At 39.5% G+C, this 19,100-nt stretch overlaps 1 protein-coding gene across 4 annotated transcripts in view; it reads right to left on the bottom strand.

Moving 5' to 3' along the window:
• Positions 1–1,663: 1,663 nt before the first annotated feature.
• The window catches only part of GPD2 (glycerol-3-phosphate dehydrogenase 2), a 136,503-nt gene continuing 119,066 nt past the window's right edge, over positions 1,664–19,100 (bottom strand). For 3 of the 4 annotated variants that reach the window (XM_045781690.2, XM_045781683.2, XM_045781676.2), the window contains exons 10-17: positions 16,318–16,452; positions 15,891–16,066; positions 15,211–15,342; positions 14,125–14,283; positions 8,549–8,661; positions 8,386–8,464; positions 8,093–8,191; positions 1,664–5,017 (exon numbers count right to left, since the gene is read on the bottom strand). In XM_045781690.2, coding sequence (XP_045637646.1) covers positions 4,892–5,017; positions 8,093–8,191; positions 8,386–8,464; positions 8,549–8,661; positions 14,125–14,283; positions 15,211–15,342; positions 15,891–16,066; positions 16,318–16,452 — 1,019 coding nt within the window. In that variant the 3' untranslated portion in view covers positions 1,664–4,891. The remainder of the gene's footprint in view (positions 5,018–8,092; positions 8,192–8,385; positions 8,465–8,548; positions 8,662–14,124; positions 14,284–15,210; positions 15,343–15,890; positions 16,067–16,317; positions 16,453–19,100) is intronic. The other variant, XM_045781699.2, reaches the window with a different exon arrangement.

The raw sequence follows: 19,100 nt of genomic DNA, 5'->3' as shown, positions 1-19,100 counted from the left end.
GGGCTCGACGGAGCAGCTGTACCTGGAAAATGAGACCAGAGATACTCTGCTCAAGACCCCAGATAATGGGCTTGAAGGGCTCAGAAGCGGGTGAAACCAGCTGTGGCACGTGCCACGCTCTAATAATAGCCGCGGTGGGCACCATGCCACTCAAGCCTCCCATCTCTTCACTGAAACATGATACACTCTCCACGACTGCAGGAGACATACCTGAACGTCCATGTGACCCCGACGAGCATACGGGCAACTCACAGGGGAACCGATGGTTGGGTTTCCTGAACAATGCAATTCAATGCCGAACGTGGAGAAGGAACGTGGCCCTGATCATGTTGCTAAAGCGGTTATTTTGCTTAGATCGAATGAATCTTACGATTCTGGATCAGGTGTTTGACAAAATGTGAAGGTAGTTCTTGACTTTTTGCCAATGGTCCAAAACGTGCTTTTTAGCCCAGGACCTTGTAGGACTCTCTCGGGTGTCCTAATAGCTCACGTAGCTCCCGTTTTGTGTGTGCATTTCACAAGTTTGGTAGCTATGCACCTCAAATACAAAATATAGGCACAAAAGGCTCATCAACTCCATCTCCTATACAGACATGCTCTCATTATGAGGGTGCCACATCAATTTAAATCTTAGTTTCCTTCCTTTCTAAGTCAAATGGCATCAGGTGAAATCCGACACTGGTGATAATGCAGTGTTGCCAAAGACTGCAAACGCGGATGTTAGTTATCTATTTCCCTTTCTTTGATTTACCATAAATGTTATACATTTTGAAAACTGGGAGCCATGTATCTTGACAAACTGGATGTTGACAAATTTTAAAGTGCTATAAAATTTGATAAGCTAGATCACTGGACAATGCTTTGAGCTGCAATATATTTTTTTCCGGGCACTGAACAAACAGTTCATTGTTACAAGTCTGTCCGGGAGCCGTCGCTTTGGGGTATTCTGTACAATTTCAAAGAACCTTCGGAAACTCACACACGCCTTTGAGCATGCAAAACCAGGAGGCAGCACGTCTAAACCACAAATGGAGAATATGCTCCATATACATGTGTAAATTAAAACCTATAAAATAACATGGGCATTATAAAATTTGTGTTAAAACTGATAACAGCTTTACTGATTTACCGACAATGAAAATATATAGCATTTTTTCTGTCAGAGCATTTATCAACACTTGGCAACCCTGCACTAACTTGACATGTAAGATGATCAAAATGGATTATGTAATCTTTCCCATTCATTTCTATTGATTTTAGTTATGATAAAATTCATCAGTGTGCCTGGGAACGCTTGGGCTGAAAAGCTCTGGTTGACCAAGAAGGAAAAAAAAAAGGGAAGAAAAAAAAAAAGAGAATTCAACGGAGTTGTAACGGGATGAATACAATTTTAGAACAGGATTGCACAAATACAGAAGTCGTGCCCTAAAGGCTCCAGCAACAAATTAATACAAATAATTCTGGCAGTCTCATAAAATTACATCTGTCTATGCAGAGATTCACTTTTGAGATAAAATTACAAAAGTCCTAGCCAGAAGAATTCGTGTGTAAGTGCCAGTAAAAAGAAACAGTTTGTGGAAATATTTACAAACTTTTTTAAACTTCAACAGTAATCAAAGTTATTTCTCTGACTGTAAGTAACATCAAAATGCCAGCAACTGGACCATTTTAATCAGTTTTATTGATTCGTGCTTTCAGTTCTTATTCAGTTAAAAACAAGGCACATTAAATACATCTTCTTATTGCTCTATAAATGCATGCAGCTCATTCTGTATATCAAAAGTAATAAATAATGGCGATAAAACACCAAGACAGTTATAAAAATGACAACCCAGCCTCAAACACAGTATTTAACAGTCCCATCTAGAACAATAACCCACCACACTACAAGACAGTGCCTCAGCCGAAGGCATGCAGCGCCCATAGCCACTCCAGCGCCGGCCTGTACTTGACCGTCTTTAAAAACACAGTAGGGCTTTTTTTATTCCCTGAAAAGGGCTGATATAATGCAAAACAGTGCAAGTTAGAGTGTCACTGACTTCAATATTATTACATTCATAGGCCAGAAATCTTTACGAATACATAAAAAAGGAAATAAGATCAATGATCATCCTTACAGTATGTTGAGTAAAAGTCATGATGAGATTTTGGTGGTTGAACAAAAGACTAAGCTACATATTTGGGAAAAGACAAAACAAAGCTAGAAACTAAAGCAGAATAGGGAGCATGCATTTAAGAGCAGAAATCCTAAAGTTATACTTAGTATGAATTGATGGAAAGCAAGAATATGGCCAACAGCATGAGGGCTAGGAGGCAGACAACCTTGGCTTAAGGAACAATCCAGCACTGTCACTATTGTTAGGACTGTGGTTTGGGGCTATTTAAGGGAGCCACCAGCTCTTCACCACAGCTGGGGGTTCCTTCACCCGAATCCCCTTAAAGGCTCTTGAAATAAATCAGCTGATAATAAAGACAATCTCTGCACCCCCCCTCCCCACCCCCACAGAATCATCTAGTATCACAATTGTACAAAAAGGATAGAAAATTTCTCTTGTGCGTGGATTAGGTTTTGAAGGGGCTAATCCCCTCCATTTCCGTTCCCCTTTTCTGAATCAGGTACAGAAGCTGTACAGGTTTAATTAAGAACGCACACAAAAATGCGGGGGTGCTTTATTCACAGTAAAGACTTGGAACCAGCTCCCTTCCAAGACGAGTCTCTGGGATTGGTGAAAGAGCGTATGTTTTAGAATTAGCAGATTTTCAGCAAAAGCAGAGACGCTCAAAAGAAGCAAAGTGCGCTTTTCTTTGTCCTTAAAGGAACTTCACTCATAGCAAAGCGTGCATGAACCAGGCCTGTTTTACAAATACAGCTCGGCCCAGGCCAGTCAGCCTACAAAGCCGGTCCCTACTGTAATGGGTTCAGGGTTCAGGGAGGGCGCAAGTTCTCGTTATCTTGATCTAACTAGAAAGAGAGAAAGAGAGAGCACAAATGTACTGTGGCACATTATCTGCAGCTTTCCTACCAAGGGTCACCGGGTTCTAAAGAGTGAAACTTCGTATCTTGATAAAAACAAAAACAAAAAAACACTAAATTACAAAGCCACACGCTTCCAATATTTTTTTTAAAAGGCAGCGTAAAATGCTCACACGTTGAAAGAAAAATGTTCACAGTGATACCTGGGAGCACCCCTTGCTCCATTTTAGGTTTTCCTTTAGGAAGTGGCAAGTTTAAACTTCATTTAAAAACAAATGAATGCTTTGAAGCGGGGTGGGGGCTTAGGCAGTGAGTGAACCTCCAGTGTTAACATCCAGGCTCATACCCCACTTGAATGAGGCAGAAAGGTATTCTACAGTGTTCACGTAAACAGAAATTACAGCATGAAAGTGTTTTATGGACCAGTTCAAAAAAAACAGAAAAAAACAAAAAACCCCACTAAGATCTCAGGTCTGTGCAGTTAAAGCCCGCCATTAAATAAAGGGTTATATCTCCTATTACATACACAACCTGATCTTAGAAAATAAGAAAGCAGGTAGTTAACGTCACAAGAGGAAGCGCAGTGGGTAAATACTCAGGTGATCAGTTAAAATGCTAGTGAAGGATTGCAAAAGCATACCAAATTAAACTCAATGCATTACTTGTTAAATTCAATGCAGATTTATTTTTGTTTTGTGTCTCTGTGTGTGTGGTGGGGGAGGGGTCTGTGTGTGGGTATGTGTTGTGCCAGGTTTTATTTCTTTTCTTTTTCTCTGTGGTTGAGAACTTTTCCACGGAGTAGCGAAGGAGAAAGGCTTTAAGCAACCCAAAGGAGCTTGAATACTGCAGCGTTGGGCCTTTTTACAAATAATTATAATTAAAGTTAACTAAAGGTTACTTCGATCCTCTTTTACTCTCTGTTTGAAATTACTCCCCCAAAATGATGCAATAAACTAAGCAAAATAGGCCATGTTTGACAACAGCACACGCTCCACAGTTTAGGATTTGGGGATGGAAAATCGTGTTATCCTATGTGGATACACACACAGATTTTTAATCCTTAACTTTATTACTACTGTAAGGATTTGAGAAATTTAGTCTCATCCCATTACATCCAACTTGCCACTTAAATGCTGGTTTTAAAACATGAAAAGCAAGGATCTTCCTGGCAACTATAATAGTCAAAGAAAAACCAGCAGTGACTGGGGAAAAAAACTGAATTGCTGAGTTGAAACTATCAGTGTAACTCCCAGCAAATGTCAATGCTATCCTTATCTTACACCTGTGATTCTGGAAGCGTTCAGAGTTTCTCTTTGAGACTCGCTCTTGTAACCATATCTAAACTTTGTCTTCCCTCTCTGGTTTTGCCAGGCATACCCTGGCTATAAAACCGCACAATATTGTTTGGATGGGGAAGGCAGACCATCTCCAGGAAGAAGGATCTGAGCGGTCTCCAGAAACACTATCATTTCTATAGGTCACTCCCCGCTCAATTGCTGTTAGGAACAAATCCCATCTACAATCTTAATGTCCAGAGCTTTGTGCATGTCACGAAATTTCCAGCTTCCTTTCAATTTCGGCCGAAATGCTCTGTCCCTAGGAGTGATTCAGAATAAACGAAGAGACAAACAAAAAGGGAGTATGTCCAGTCTAACAGGCTACAAAATGGATGCAAAACATTAAATGAGTGTGCATTGAAAGTGAGAAGAAAGATAAAATACGCTCCTTAGAAGCTAGATTGAATGGCAACTATAAATAAAGGGTATACATCAACGTCCTAAAGCTTTGGAATGTTTCCCAGTGTTAACAAAGGCAGCTATCCATAGCCACTAGTTTGGAGTGGTATAAGTCCTTTCTGGTTGTTACGTGATGATGTGTTGTTCCTATGTCTGTTGGCTGTGGATTTACTGCCCAGACTCACAATCCTCCACAACTTCGGTCCACTGGAATGGGGACTCTTCTGTCGAGGTTCTCTTCTGCAGTTTTCATTAGTATTGCGAGCCGGCTTCCGGACACCCTTCCTTTCTGAATAGCACTCATCAGCTTCAAGAGAAAATAGGCAACAGAGTCAGAAGGCAGGCATGCTTCCTCCCTTCTTCGCCGCATTCTAAGGGTTACCTCTGCAGCAGGCAGAGGCGATTCAGTGCCCCATCAAAGACCATAGCAGGCATTACAGCTCCAATAAGAAGAACACGATTTTTGAACATTTCAAAAAGGAGGAAAGGGGCAGGTATTTAATGGCTGCAAAAACTATGCCTACCTAGCAAACCAGCGTGCTTTTAAAATGCAAATTGAATGCATCACTTTTTGCCCCTTTCATGCGCTCAGGGCACATATTTTTTTGAGCAACTCAAATATTGGATCTTTAATTTCATTTAAAAATCATAAAAAGGAATCTCAGGGATTGAACAAAGACAAACCATGACCTATATTTAACTACTCTTTTTTAGTGTTACTGTACTTGACAACTTCAAGTCCCTTAAATCCAAATTCCTTAAAGACTTTTTAAAGTAATTTACATTTAAGTCCTTGAAATGGACCCAGAGATCTACCTTAAGAATTAAAAGCACTCCACAGCCCAGATTTTAGTTAATTCATTTTTATCCAATGGATAAAATCAGAATTAGTCTTGAAATTACATGCAGTCAGCGGGCAAAGGCCTTTAATCTGGAAGGCACTTTGCAATTATGAGCATGGGGATTTTTTTTTTTTTCTTTCTCAAGTTGATGTGGTTTTAACTATTTGCTTTTCTTGATCTCACTTCCCCAATCTTTTGTATTTTATTTATTTGAAAAAGAACTGACTTAGCCATGGGTCAGGAAAAATTCTCAAAATATTTTTAGGGTTATACTCTCTAGCCTACAGAGATACATTTCTTAAAAATGGCTCTGAATAAGCGTCAGAGGCATCTGCCAAGGGGCTGGATCAGAATTTCATGACCTTATTAAAAGCTGTTTCATAAGCCATTGCTTATTAGAGATGGACTCCTACATGCAGAGGGTCATTAGAGCCCAGACCTAAAAATAAAGTCATGTAACCATGCAACATCTGCAGGGATCCTTCCATCATGATTATTGAAAAAAACAGATCTAGATTCAAAAAGGTATTTAATGGGATAAACATGGGCTCTTTATGTTCAGAAAAGAACAATATTTTATTCAAAAACAAAAACAAAAAAACAGCCCTAAAAAACATACTTTACATCTGACAAATGGTGTAACATAAAGAACGCTGACATCCAAAGACAGAACAATTTATTGTTTATTGTTTTGTCTATGGTTCCATGAAGACCTTTTAAGTTTATCGGAGCTAACAAAACTGATAGAGCTAGAGTTTTTCTTGATCCATCCATAAACATTATATGAGGTACCAACCTTTAAAAATTCAGTTTTCTTTAAATATTACAAGTATCTCGAAACCATATTACGAGAAGAAAACAACAACATCATTTGGGTGTGAATATATTTCATGAGAAATACGGTCAGCATTTTTTAAGTTGAAAATTACACTGTGTATTTGTACTTAGTAGAAGCATGAATAGTCTCTTTCATTTAGAAGTGGACAAGAAATAATTATTTAAAAACTCCACAAGGAAACCTGCAGATGGTTTAAATTATTTTCTATGTGTTTAATTCTATTGCACTCAAGAAAATTACTTAAAACGCAAACCACATAGCAGATCCATAAAATTAGATTCTTATTGTTTCTAAAACTCCAGGTCTTTCAACCTTAAATGCTGTTGTTTATTTACAACATGCATGAAATGGAGCATAAACTATTTCTTAGAAGAAAAGTTTTCTAAAATTCTGAGACAAACAATAAAATATTGTCGAGAAAAAAACTAGACCCCCCCAAATGTATTAAATGGTTTCTAATTCCCCAGCATATATTTTAAACTCCATGTCAAATGTTCACTTACTTAAACAGTAAGCTAAAGAACTAAACATTCTTTTTTGTAATGCTGGACACAACCTGTGAAAATTTTCTGCATTTAGATTCAACAATGCTCTTATCTGCAGCTCATCTCCAGAGAGACAATTACCATTTCCTTTGCCTTGATATTGTTTGTTTAACTTGACACAGTGAAGAAAGGGCTGACATTGACCAAAATCCCCAGCATTAATTTATTTCATGTTCAGCATTCATCATTGCCAGGGTGCAAGCAAGACCTGGCATTCATTTGAAATACCTGCCCAAGAAGCAATGTGGAAAAAAACCTGGCCGCTTGGAGACCAGTGCATTCTTCATATGATCAGAGTCCTATGGACAGCTACAAATAATGTATGGGCTTATTAAATTTCTTTCTTTTAAGGAACTTTTAAGGAATGATGCGTAACATCTAGTTTGAAGTTAGAATAACAGAATTTACTTTCTTCATGGTTACGATTAAACAATTGAGCCTTGGGGAAGTGGAACAGTAAAAATAGAAATGCTTGAATTACGGGGTCATGACCCCAAAATACAGGTTTTCTTTCTTTTGCTTTTCAGGTTCTTTATAACATAAGAATATAATAATTACATTTCAGGGTCTCTAGTAACTATTTTCAAATCAATACAACTAGGATTTTTTTTTAACTTCATAAAAAAAATTACTTTCCACATTAGAAATATGGGGCGTGCCTCCTTTGAAGTACGTAAAGAATGGGTTGGCAGTGGCAGTCCATGACATAGTTCTCTAAAAAGCAACTTCTTATTCAGCCCTTTCAGCCATAATTAACTTGGATTTAATCTCAATTGCCCAACCCAACAGAATGTCTTAGGAAAACTACAAGAAAGAAAGAAAGAAAGAAAGAAAGAAAGAAAGAAAGAAAGAAAGAAAGAAAGGAAGGAAGGAAGGAAGGAAGGAAGGAAGGAAGGAAAGAAAGAAAGAAAGAAAGAAAGAAAGAAAGAAAGAAAGAAAGAAAGAAAGAAAGAAAGAGAAAGAAAGAAAGAAAAAAGAAATGCACCGTGCAAAGCCTGATCCTTGAGGGCAGACAGAGGCAAACTTGGCTGGCTTCAAGCCTTCTTTTTTACAGAATGAAGCGACTACCATGTGGACTTAAGAATCCATTCTCGAACAGTCATTCACAACCAAAAGATAAAAAGCAGATACGCTTGTTTCCCCTCACCACAGCTCACCTGCAAAAACTCATTGAGTTCAACCTGTCCATTTTTGTTCAAATCTACTTCATTCAGAATTTCATGTAGTGTATTCTCATCCATTTGGACGCCGATACTCTAAATAAAAGGAAAGCACAAAATAATGAGGCTTAATTAAAAATGATGCATGCCCTTTTCTTAATGCTACCAACCTTTCAAAAATCACAGGAGAAAATTACTTATAGAAAGCACTAGATGCAGAAAAAAGGATCTGATCGAGTTTTTTATGTTTTTCTGCTAGCAAAGATACTGAACCAAAAAAAATATATTACCTCTAATACACGCTGAACATCAACAATGGTAATAAAGCCCTTTTGGTCTGCATCAAACTTATGAAATCTCTTCTTGTACCTGGAACACAACATCGAGCATTGGAAAAATATACCTACAGAGGTCAACTCAAAACAGAGAGATACGGAAACTTATTAGAAGTACCTGTCGATGTCGGAAGGCAGGAGGCTAATTTCAGAGCGATCTGTTAACTGTTCTGATCGAGATTTATAGCCCATTTCATAATACAGAAACTTCCTGGCTGTTTCAAGTTCCTCCTAAAACACAGGCATACACAAAGTTCAAAGATTTATGGAAAGAATTATTGATTTTTTTTCTCCTTTATTTTTCTTTCTCACTTTTCTGACCAGCACAATTTATTTCTTCCAGTTTTACTGAAGTATCATTTATATTCAGTAAAATGCACCTATTTGAGAGACACAGTTTGGTGTATCCTCTACCACGATCAAGATACAGAACATTTCTATCACCCTCCCAGGCTTCCTCAGGTCCTTTTTTTCAGTTGATCTGCTAGCCTCAGGCCATCCCTGATCTGCTTCCTGTCTCCAGAGGGCTTTCGCCTTTTCTCAAGTTTCACATAAAAGGGTCCATTATAGTATGTAGTGTTTTGTGTCTGACTGCTTTCACACAGCACAATAATTCTGAGATTCATTCATGCTGTTGTGTGTTTTAATATTTCGTTTTCTTCTCCTGCAGAGTATTCTCACCCAATATGGTCTAACCAAATCTAGAGAACCCAATCCTTGTGGTTTGGTGACAAGTACAGCAATTAAAGGTGGTGAACAGTTACTATAATGTGGCATGCACGGTCATCCACAGACATCACAGGGTTAGCTACGCTGAAGCTTCGTCACAAGGATGCTGGGAGTTGGGTGGAAGTTACAGAGTCATGAGAAGAAACATGCTCTCCGAACGGTTACTTCGACACTTTCCACTGTCCCCAGCCTAAGCAGATAGCTAACTAGGGGTGAGAACACTGTCTTTGTTTTTCATGGCACTCTCCTGCTGGCTTACAGTTTACAAACCGTCTTTTTCTTTCCTTTCCCTTTTTGGAATTTTGTACTACATTTGCCCACCTTCTGTCTTCTGGTTCTGTTCTTATTTGCCACAATATTTTAAAGCTCAACGGTAGTTAAATAATCCCATCTGCAAATTCTCTGAGTACCCAGAGATATCATTTTTCTGGGCTGGCAGATAAACTCATTTAGAACAGCCTCCTATTTGAATATCTATTTCCTCTTACCAATATTTATTTTGCTCTTTTCACACGGAAAACCATTCTCCTTGACAAAAAAGAAGGAAAGAAATTTGGTATTAAACTCTGAGTTGAATTGTTCTCCCTTTTCTCCAGCGTTCACGAATATGGTGCCAGTACTTTATGCCATGATCTAGGTTAGGCCTTACATGCATTCTTTTTGATTTTTAAATTTTATTTTCGGTGTCCTTAGCATTTTCTCCCCAACCTTTAGTCGACTCCTGATACCACTCTATTCCTACGTTCCCATTAGTCCAGGATCCGCTTTCATTGTGGAGCACCTGTCTTCCATCCGTTTTAAATGTGGTGTTTCTCAGCTGGCTTTGTTCTGAGTCACAGTCTCGTTTCTTCACTTGCTGCCCCTTTTTTCCTTCTCATAAGAATCAATCTTGAAAGAATCTCTTTTTGTAAGCCTCTCTCAGTCGACATAAGTGGTCTTCTCTTTAAAGTCTCTCAAGAAAACGTACGCGTTATCTGAAGGTATAAAATCGGCCTCACCAAATGCTATGGCAGCGTTTCCCAGCATGCATCCTGATTAGTATTATTCTCCCTCCCCACCGCCCTTCCAAAGAGTGAGAGGTGGGTCTGTCTCTGAATAAGTTCCCTTTTGGAAACTGACAATGCACATAGCCATTCGAAAGGCACCAAATCATCTATGCTAAAGAAAATAGTTTCATTTGTTGAACTCAGAATTTCCCAAATTCTTCTGTCCGTGTAGTCATCTTTTGATTTACACCTTGGCGGAGCACAATTTGGCAATGTCCCATTCTCTAAATGTCCCCACCAACTCCTCTATCAATCCCCAGTGCCCCTAGACAACGTCTTCTTCCTTAATCAGTTCTTCCAATGCAGATGGATTTGATCTTGAGTAGCTGTTCTCTAAATCTTTCTCTCAATTTTGAAAATAGACCTACATTTCAAGATATATATTGGTTGTAACCATTCAATTAGATTTCAAGATCCTTGAAACTATGAGCTATTTATTATTCCCCTAAAATATTTGGTATAATGCTCAGTATACAAGTCACTCATTAAGTATTGACTGGTAAAAACAACCACAATTCATCTACAGAGAGTTATTTATCACCTTGTTCTGTTTTCACTTTTGCAGGTTAAATAATCCCAATGCTTTTAACCTTTTCTCAGAAGTCCAGCTTTCTAACCTTTAATTCTTTTTTTCCTTCTCCTTTGTTCTCTCTAGACTATCCACAGGTCTCATTAATACTCCTATGGCTCAGACACTAGGTAATAACTTTAGGTCTTTTATTTCTCTTACTTTGTTGAGGGGGATGGGAGAATATTTCTGAGCACACGAATCCACTCCTAAAACTTGAACTGAATGAAGTTAAATCTAGTTTCCTCAGGAGGGCCAAACACAGCCAGTTTACAGAATTTTCTTCCTCCTTCCTACCTCCTACAGCCTGAATTCCTGGCACCAGCTATCTTCCTGCATATTCAAATCTTTCCAACCATAATTTTTACAGGAACACATTATCCCCAATCTTTCTATATGGTAAAAAAAAAAAAAAAAATGATTGGCATTAACAAAGGAGCAAGTTTCATTCTTGGGTTGTCTCTGTATATAGCTTTAGTCCGTCAAATCAAAACCCAACACCGGAAGAACTACAACCCGTCCTGCCAATGCAGAGGCAACAGGGCCGGGGGGGATAGCGCATGCCCTGATATCAGAGTATCTGGGTTCGGCCCCAGCTCCACAATTTACTAGGTGTATTAACTCTGACTAGACTTCCTCCCTGAGCCTGTGTTCTCAACTATAAAATGGGGGTAAAGGTTACCCCTGACAGACTTGTGGTCAGGTTAAGGAGCTCTTCAGCCAATGACTTCTGCTATTCAGTGCACTATAAACACTGCATTAAAACTACTACAGGAAAAAATTTAAAATGTAGGGCCATGGTTTCACTCCAGAAGACCTGAATCTGACAGTCTAAAGTCAAGCCTCAAAATCTGTTCTTTTCCCTACATTTCCAGGTGACTGTGATACGTGAGCACTTCTGGGAATCTACACCAGAATGAGAATGCTTTTAGGACAGGACCTATGCCCAAACCTTCCTTCCACCCTCCATATAGGACACAGATGTTCAGTTATGTTCATTCACTCACCGACAGTTATTTATTTAGGGCCTACCATGGCTGGCACTGAGGTGACAGAAACAAAGCAGATAGTGTCCTCTCCTTTGGAAAGCTTATTTTCAGGATGAGATGCAGACAACAAATAAACAAACAGCTAAATACATAGTACATCAAATGGGAATAGAGGCCAAAGAGAAAAATGAAGTAGGGAGAGGGATAGAAAATGTCATTCCGATGGGCAGGTGGTGCTCTTTCATTTAAGCCAGTTAAGGAAGGCCTCTTTAAAGCAGAGACCAGTAGGATGTGAAGGCAGAGGCCATGAGTGTATCTGGGAAAGAACATTTCAGGCAGAGGGATCAACAGGGCTTAAATAAGGAAGAGCAACTCAGCTTGTGGGGAGTGAATGGATGGGAAGTCCAAAAGGACCAGAAAGGTGGTGGCAAGATCATGGAGACCTTGTAAACCACTGTCATGACTTGGGCTTTACACTGAGTAAAACAGAGGGTGTTTCAGCAAAGTAATTGTTCATTATCAGTCCTCTTCTTACTAGTCTATCAGCATCATTTGATACAGTAAATTGCTTTCCTCTTCTTGAAATATTTTCTTCCTCTCCTTCTAGGACACAATTCTCTCTTCAGTCTTTTCACACTTTCTCCAACCTCGCTAGTTATCACTTTGCCTTTCTCAGGGAGTCTTCCTTATCTACCCAACTTTTAAACTCTGGAGAGCTCCAGGGCTGTGCTTGAACAACTTGCTGTTATCTAACTAGACAAATGCCCTATATGATCTCATCCAGCGGGATGGCTTACATTTATATCTTTAGTTCAGACCTTCCCTCTGAACTTCATTTGGACTGACATATCCAATGATCTGGCTTACGTTTTAATAGAATCACTTCAGTTGTTAAAGTAAGAACACTGCCTTGTGGGAGGGAAGCTTTTCTAATAAACCATGAAAGAAATGATGGTAGCTGGAAACAGGGTGATAGCAACTGAATGTGTTAAGAAGGGGTTGAATTCAAGCCATTGTTTGAAGATAAATATGATAGAGTTTGCTGATGGATTCAAGTAAAGTATGATACTAAGATTTAGGCCTAAGGAACCAAAAGGTGGAATAGCTATTTTTGACACGGAGAGGTTAGTAGTAGTAGTGGTAGGAGTGCTGGTGGTGGTGATGGTGGTGGTGGTTTGGGGAAGGCAGGTGGAGATCTGAAAGAGATGGTGTTATGGATTGAACTGTTCCCCCCAAAATCCACATATTGAAGCCCTAACCCCCAATGTGATGGTATTTAGAGATGGAGCTTTGGGGAGGTAATTAGGTTTCGATGAGTCTTGAGAATGGGGTTATCCTTTCTTCCTCTCTCTCCTCCCTGTGATGACACAGCAAGAAGGCAGCTCTCCGAAAGCCAGAAGAGCACTCTTACTAGACCCAACCATGCTGGCACTCTGATCCCAGACTTCTAGCCTCCAGAATTGAGGGAAACGAATGCCTATTGTGTAAGCCACCTAGTCTGTGGTATTCTGTAATAGCAGCCCAAGTAGATTAAGACAGAGAGGATTCCAGAATGTAGTTCAAGAAGGAGGGAGAAATCAATTGTGTCAATGCCACTAAGTGCATGAGTAAAAGGAGGACCAAGAACTGACAAGTATATGTCAGGCACCATGGAAGCCATCCGCGAACGTGATCAGAGCTATAGCAAAGGGGCAAAAACAAGCTTCAATGGAATGGGTTCAAGAAAGCCTGGGGAGGAAGGAACGGAACCAATGAGCACAGAAAGTATTTTTTGTATAAATACATGAAAATGTCTCTGCATATTATAGCAGTTTGGTTTAATTAAAAATCATGAAAATCTTCTGTTTATTACAACAAGCCCAGGGCTGTACGTGTGGGCATCTGAGCACCATTGCCTTTCTTTTTTTTCAATTTGGATATAAATACAAAATTCCAAATGACACAAATCAATAAGCATTTAGTGGTCAGGAAATAAAACCACTATTTCCTACCAAAGACAAATTTGCACAAGTGTGAATTTCACTATAGAATACATTCTAAAAGTTTTCTCAATGAAAACCAGAAAAGGTTCTACCCACAAGCATTATTATCCTACTTTTTTGGGACTTGTGACCACAAATTTAAGAGTATTTTTCTGTAAGAGATTTTCCAGAAATAAGCAACACATTTTGAAACCAGAATATCTTTCCAGTTTCCTAAGACCTAGCAATATTAAACACCGCCTTCCCCCCCCCCCCAGCACACACAGAAACTGGCAAGAAATCGAAAGTTCCCATTGAAAACTATGCTAGCCTCTACTAAAAGACCAAGACATGACATGTTTATAATAGGAACTGTGGTTTTAAAGACTTCTATATAATACCTCTTTTTTATAATCATCCCAATTCAGTTCTCTGCCCATCAGTTCAACAATCCTGGGTAGGGCTTCCTCTGCTGCCTGGACATTTAGGAAGGCCAGGCGAGTCCGCCGTGAAATCATGTCCACTGCCGTGCAGGCATATTCTTTAATCCCATATTTCACCTAAGTTGAAATTAAAGCAGAATTATTAGTGTGGGCCTTTTCTTAAAAAGAAGAAATAAAATTTCGCTTAAAAAAAATTCACGCTTAGGGAAAGTGACATTGTTCTTTGTATACTCCCATTCTCTACTAGGCATGAGACAAATAATGATGTCATACAAGTTCCCAGCCCACCTGCCAAAGAAGGTTTGTAAATTGGGACAAAATGGAAAAGAGCTGATGCCTTCTCCCTGACCTGACCCTGGCACAAACATGCAAACTGCATCGTTTCTCATTTACCGTCCACAGTAAATCACTTACCACTTTGCTTATACATAAGACGAATGTTAATTTACATAGCCAAGTACGCAAAGAACAAGTATGAAAAAGTATGGTCTCATCTCTCTAGGCTGTCCAGAGTTTTCTGTCTCACAGTGTGCAGATGACAGAGGGCTTGCGGTCAATCAACAAGCAAAGGCTTACTGGACATTCGTGCTTTAAAGTACAATGAATCATAAAGACATATAAAGCATGGTCTCTGGTTTCACAAAACGTAGAAACTTGATGAGAAACAAAGCTTCTATCTTTGGAAAGTTAAGTGCAAACCTAGATATGTCATCAGCCAGGGCGTGAGTGGTATAAACTTGAAGAGCTACAAATTTACAAAAGAGGCAAACAACTGTGAAGTCACCAGACTTGGGATAGCTCTGTGGAGGAGGAAGAAATAACGGATTTTCTATTAATATCATTACCACTGTCAATATCACTTCAGAATCAACACTTAGATTTATAAATGAAGGGATCTGGGCTGAGCAAACGTTCTGCTAAAGGCTTTGGCTGGCAAACGGGCATGAAAACTTAGCTAGATATAATTTTTAAAGACAACGACAAAGGAACAGGTGACCAGCATCCCACAGCAGATAGGAAATTCCCGCGTAGCCGTTCACATACCTCTGCTTCAATGTATGGAAATTCTGACACAAGACGCACTCCCACGATGGGCCACCTTTTTCCAGTTACGCTTGCCATTTTGGCCACCTCAAAAGCCTTGTCACCGTAAGTGGCGGCAAGATGCTGTGCCACCTAGGACAACGAAATCTACATTAGGCAGGTACTTTGAATATCAATACCTTCTAGGCACGAAGCAAAAAAAGGCACACGCTTATCCTGTCAGTTTTTCACAGCCCGTAACTAATAGTTCCAGGAGGGTATTAGATTTTGATTTTGTGGGAGGAAACCACTTGGGCTCTGAATGCTTAGGCCAGCACTAAGTCGGCCACGCATGTATCACTGTATCAGTGACTGATGAAGCTCTGCTTCACTCTGCCCCCAATGTCACTTCTGAAGAACAGCCTTCCTGAGGCTCGAGACAGAAAGAATGTGGATGATACTCTGTCTGCAGAGAACAAACCAAACCAACCCCAGACTTTAAAATAGAAACTAGTATGTGCATTGCTTTCTAGGCAAATGAAGAGAAGTATGATCAGCTTTTGTCCTCAGTTCGCTTCCACAGCATGCAGACAGAAACAAACCCGGCAAAAGGAAATTCTAAATCAGGGAGGCCTCCCGGTTGCCAGTTCTGTGCGAGGCAAGAGTGAGATGAGGTGAAGAACAGGACGATGCGCGCCCACCTCACTTTCAAGCCCGTAATCCTGGACAAGCCTAATGTAGAGGGTGGGGCTCCAATCTCTGCCCCCTTGAAGGAAAAGCCCAACTGTTCTGCTTGGTCCCGCTTTCAAATTGTGAGCCTTGATAGCAGCATTTATGGTATCTTCTGCCATAGAGCGATACGTCGTCCACTTGCCACCTACAAATAATTAGATAAATAATTCATTAGGTTACCACTCCTTGTTTTTCTTAAAATGATCCATTTGCCAACTGATTCATAACACAATTCACCTGTCGTTTATAACAAATAGGGCAAAGCAATGTGTAAGACTTTACTCAGAATCATCAAAAACATTCCCTGTTCATTAGCATCAGGAGAGATTCTGGTGGGACGGTGTAACTCAGGGTCCTGTCTAAAGCACACCCGAAACACGAGGTAATATAAAGCACCTGCTATAGTGATGAGGCCACTGTCACTGATATCCACGACGTGATTTCGGGAGATGGACTGAGTATCTGCAGACTTGGGATCTGTGACAAGGGGGCGGATACCACTCCATGCTGCCAGGACGTCCCCTCTTCTCACTGGGAAGAATCAATGGGAAGGGTTGAGAGGATTACTTAAAGATATTTCAACAAAAACTCTCTGAAACAGTTAATAAGCAGGAGAGAATTCAGTAAAGGAATACATGAATATGGGCTTTGAAAGAGAGAAGAAGCCCTGACATATAACAACCGAGTGGATAAGTACAACAAAAACTCAAAGAATTATTTGGTTACAAAGATAATCTGCATGAAAAAAAAAAAAAAAGCAAATAACATGAAAATCACTGACACTGATTCCTACCAAAAGAGGAAACAAAAGAAACATGTTAGCAGCCCTCAGATGGAAGGATCTAGAATAGTTGGAAGGAACAGCAACAACAAAGTAGAAACAAAACAAAGACAAACGGATAGATTTGTGACTTGTTACATTTCCTCCTAGAATAAACCTAGCCCTCTCTCCTCAAGAAAGACAAAGACCCTCACTAAACAAACAAGCCCGAAACAGGGTATTTTCTCCCCTCATCAACGCTACCCTCTTATTGAGCATTTATAGTAGGCCTAGGCTTGTCAAAGCACTTGACATACACATTTCATCTCATTTAATCTCACAAAGACTCATAGCATCAGTAATTATTATTCTTACCATAGAAATGAGAATAAAGAACCTGAAAAAGTTTAACCACCCAGCCCAAAGCAACCATCTTATAAACGCTAGAAGAGCATCAGAACCCAGTTCTTCCCGATTATAAAGTTCATATTCTTAGACAATCTCTCCCCCCCGCCCCACCCCTTATCCCATTATCCCTATACCTGCCTCAGAAATAGGCATACTGACTCCTCCCAGTTTGGGCGCACCATACTTCTATTACAGTGTATGGAAGGCCTTTGAATATTCCAGATCCCATGAAATTTCTCTTACACTCTGTCAGAATACAATTACCTCTGTATACCAAGAACCGCTGGACTTCACAATAGAATGAGACAGCTGTTGCCCAGCACTCATTACTGACCTAAAGACGGCTAGGGAGAGTAGCCTCGTTGTGGTTCTGGTGTACCAGGAGGGCCAAGGGCAAGACCCGAGGGCAGAGTTTTCAGAATCTACTCTTCTTTATCCAAATCAGCTTCAGGAATGGCTTAGTCCTTTTCTTCTCCACTCTCCACATCAAGGAGCTGACCACATGCACCCACCCAAGAGTTGCCAAATGATGTAGATGAGGAGGAGGTGAATGCTTACCTGGTCCTGCTGCCCTTACTTTCAGAGATCAGCTAGTCTATGCCTGGATAACAGAGAAGTAAGAGCAAGTTTGCTCTGACCACACTTGGAATCAGCTCCTCCTTCGTCTTATTCCCAGCCACGCCCCTTACTGATGAAAAGTTGACTGTCTTTAAAACATCAAGACAATGGGAAAATTGGATATCCACATGCAGAAGGATTAGCTCAAAGTGGATCAAAGACCTATATATAAAAGCTAAAACTATAAAACATTTAGAAAAAAACATAGGGGAAAATCCACATGACGTTGGGTTTGGCAATGATTTCCTGTATATGATACCAGAGGCACAGGCTACTAAAGAAAAAAAAAGATAAAATGGACTCCTCAAAATTAAAAACTTTTGTGCATCAAAAGACATTAACAACGGAATGAAAAGGCAACCCATGTAGTAGGAAAAAATATTTGTAAATTATATCTCTGACAAGGAGTTAGTATCCGGAATACATAAGAACTCTTAAAACTCAGTAACTAAAAAAGACAACCTCATTGAAAAATGGGCAAAGGCTTTTAAAAGATATTCCTCCAAAAAAGATATACAAATGGCCAATAAGCACATAAAATAATGCTCAATATCACTAACCATTAGAAAAATGCAGATGAAAACCACAATGAGATACCCCTTCATATCCATTACGATGATTATTATAAAAAGCAAAAAAAAAAAAAAAAAAAAAAACCAAACACACAACAGAAAAAAAAGCAAACGTTGGTGAGGATGTGGAGCAATTGGGATAGCCTTATGCACTGCTGATGGGAGAGTAATATGATGCAGCCGCTATTGATAAGTGCATGGCAGTTTCTCAAAAATTCAACATAGAATTACCATATTATCTAGCAATGACAATTCTGGGTACATACACCCCAAAGAACTGAAAGTACAAAAAATTTGTACACTCCCATGTTCACGGCAGCATCATTCATAACAGCCAAAATATGGAAATAACCCAAGCGACCACTGATAGATGACTGGCTAAACAACATGTGGTCTATACATACAATGGAATAGTATTCAGCTTTGAAAGGTAAAGAAATTCTGACACATCCTACCTTGAAGACATTATGGTAAGTAAAATAAATCATTCACAAAAGGACAAATATTGTATGGTTCCATTTATGTGAGATACCTAGAGTCGTTAAATTCATAGTGACAGTAAGCAGAATGGTGATTGCCAGGGGGTAGGGGGGTTGGGTATGGGAGGTTAGTGCTTACTGAAGGGACAGAGTTGAGAAGAACAAAAAAGGTTTGGAGATGGATAGTGGTGATGGTTGCACAAAAATGTGAATATATTTAATGCCACAGAACTGTATGCTTAAAAATGGTCAAAATGACAAAATGATAAAAATTAAAAAAAAATTAAAAATTAAAAATTGACATATTTCAAGTCTCAGAAAATTAAGGAAATATTTTACATG

This window comes from Ursus americanus, chromosome 1 (genome assembly GCF_024610735.1).
Source record: "Ursus americanus isolate L20-20 chromosome 1, mUrsAme1.1.p, whole genome shotgun sequence".
NCBI lineage: Eukaryota > Metazoa > Chordata > Mammalia > Carnivora > Ursidae > Ursus > Ursus americanus.
The sequence above is the reverse complement of the archived record's forward strand: the minus strand, read 5'-3'. Positions and strand labels throughout refer to the sequence as shown.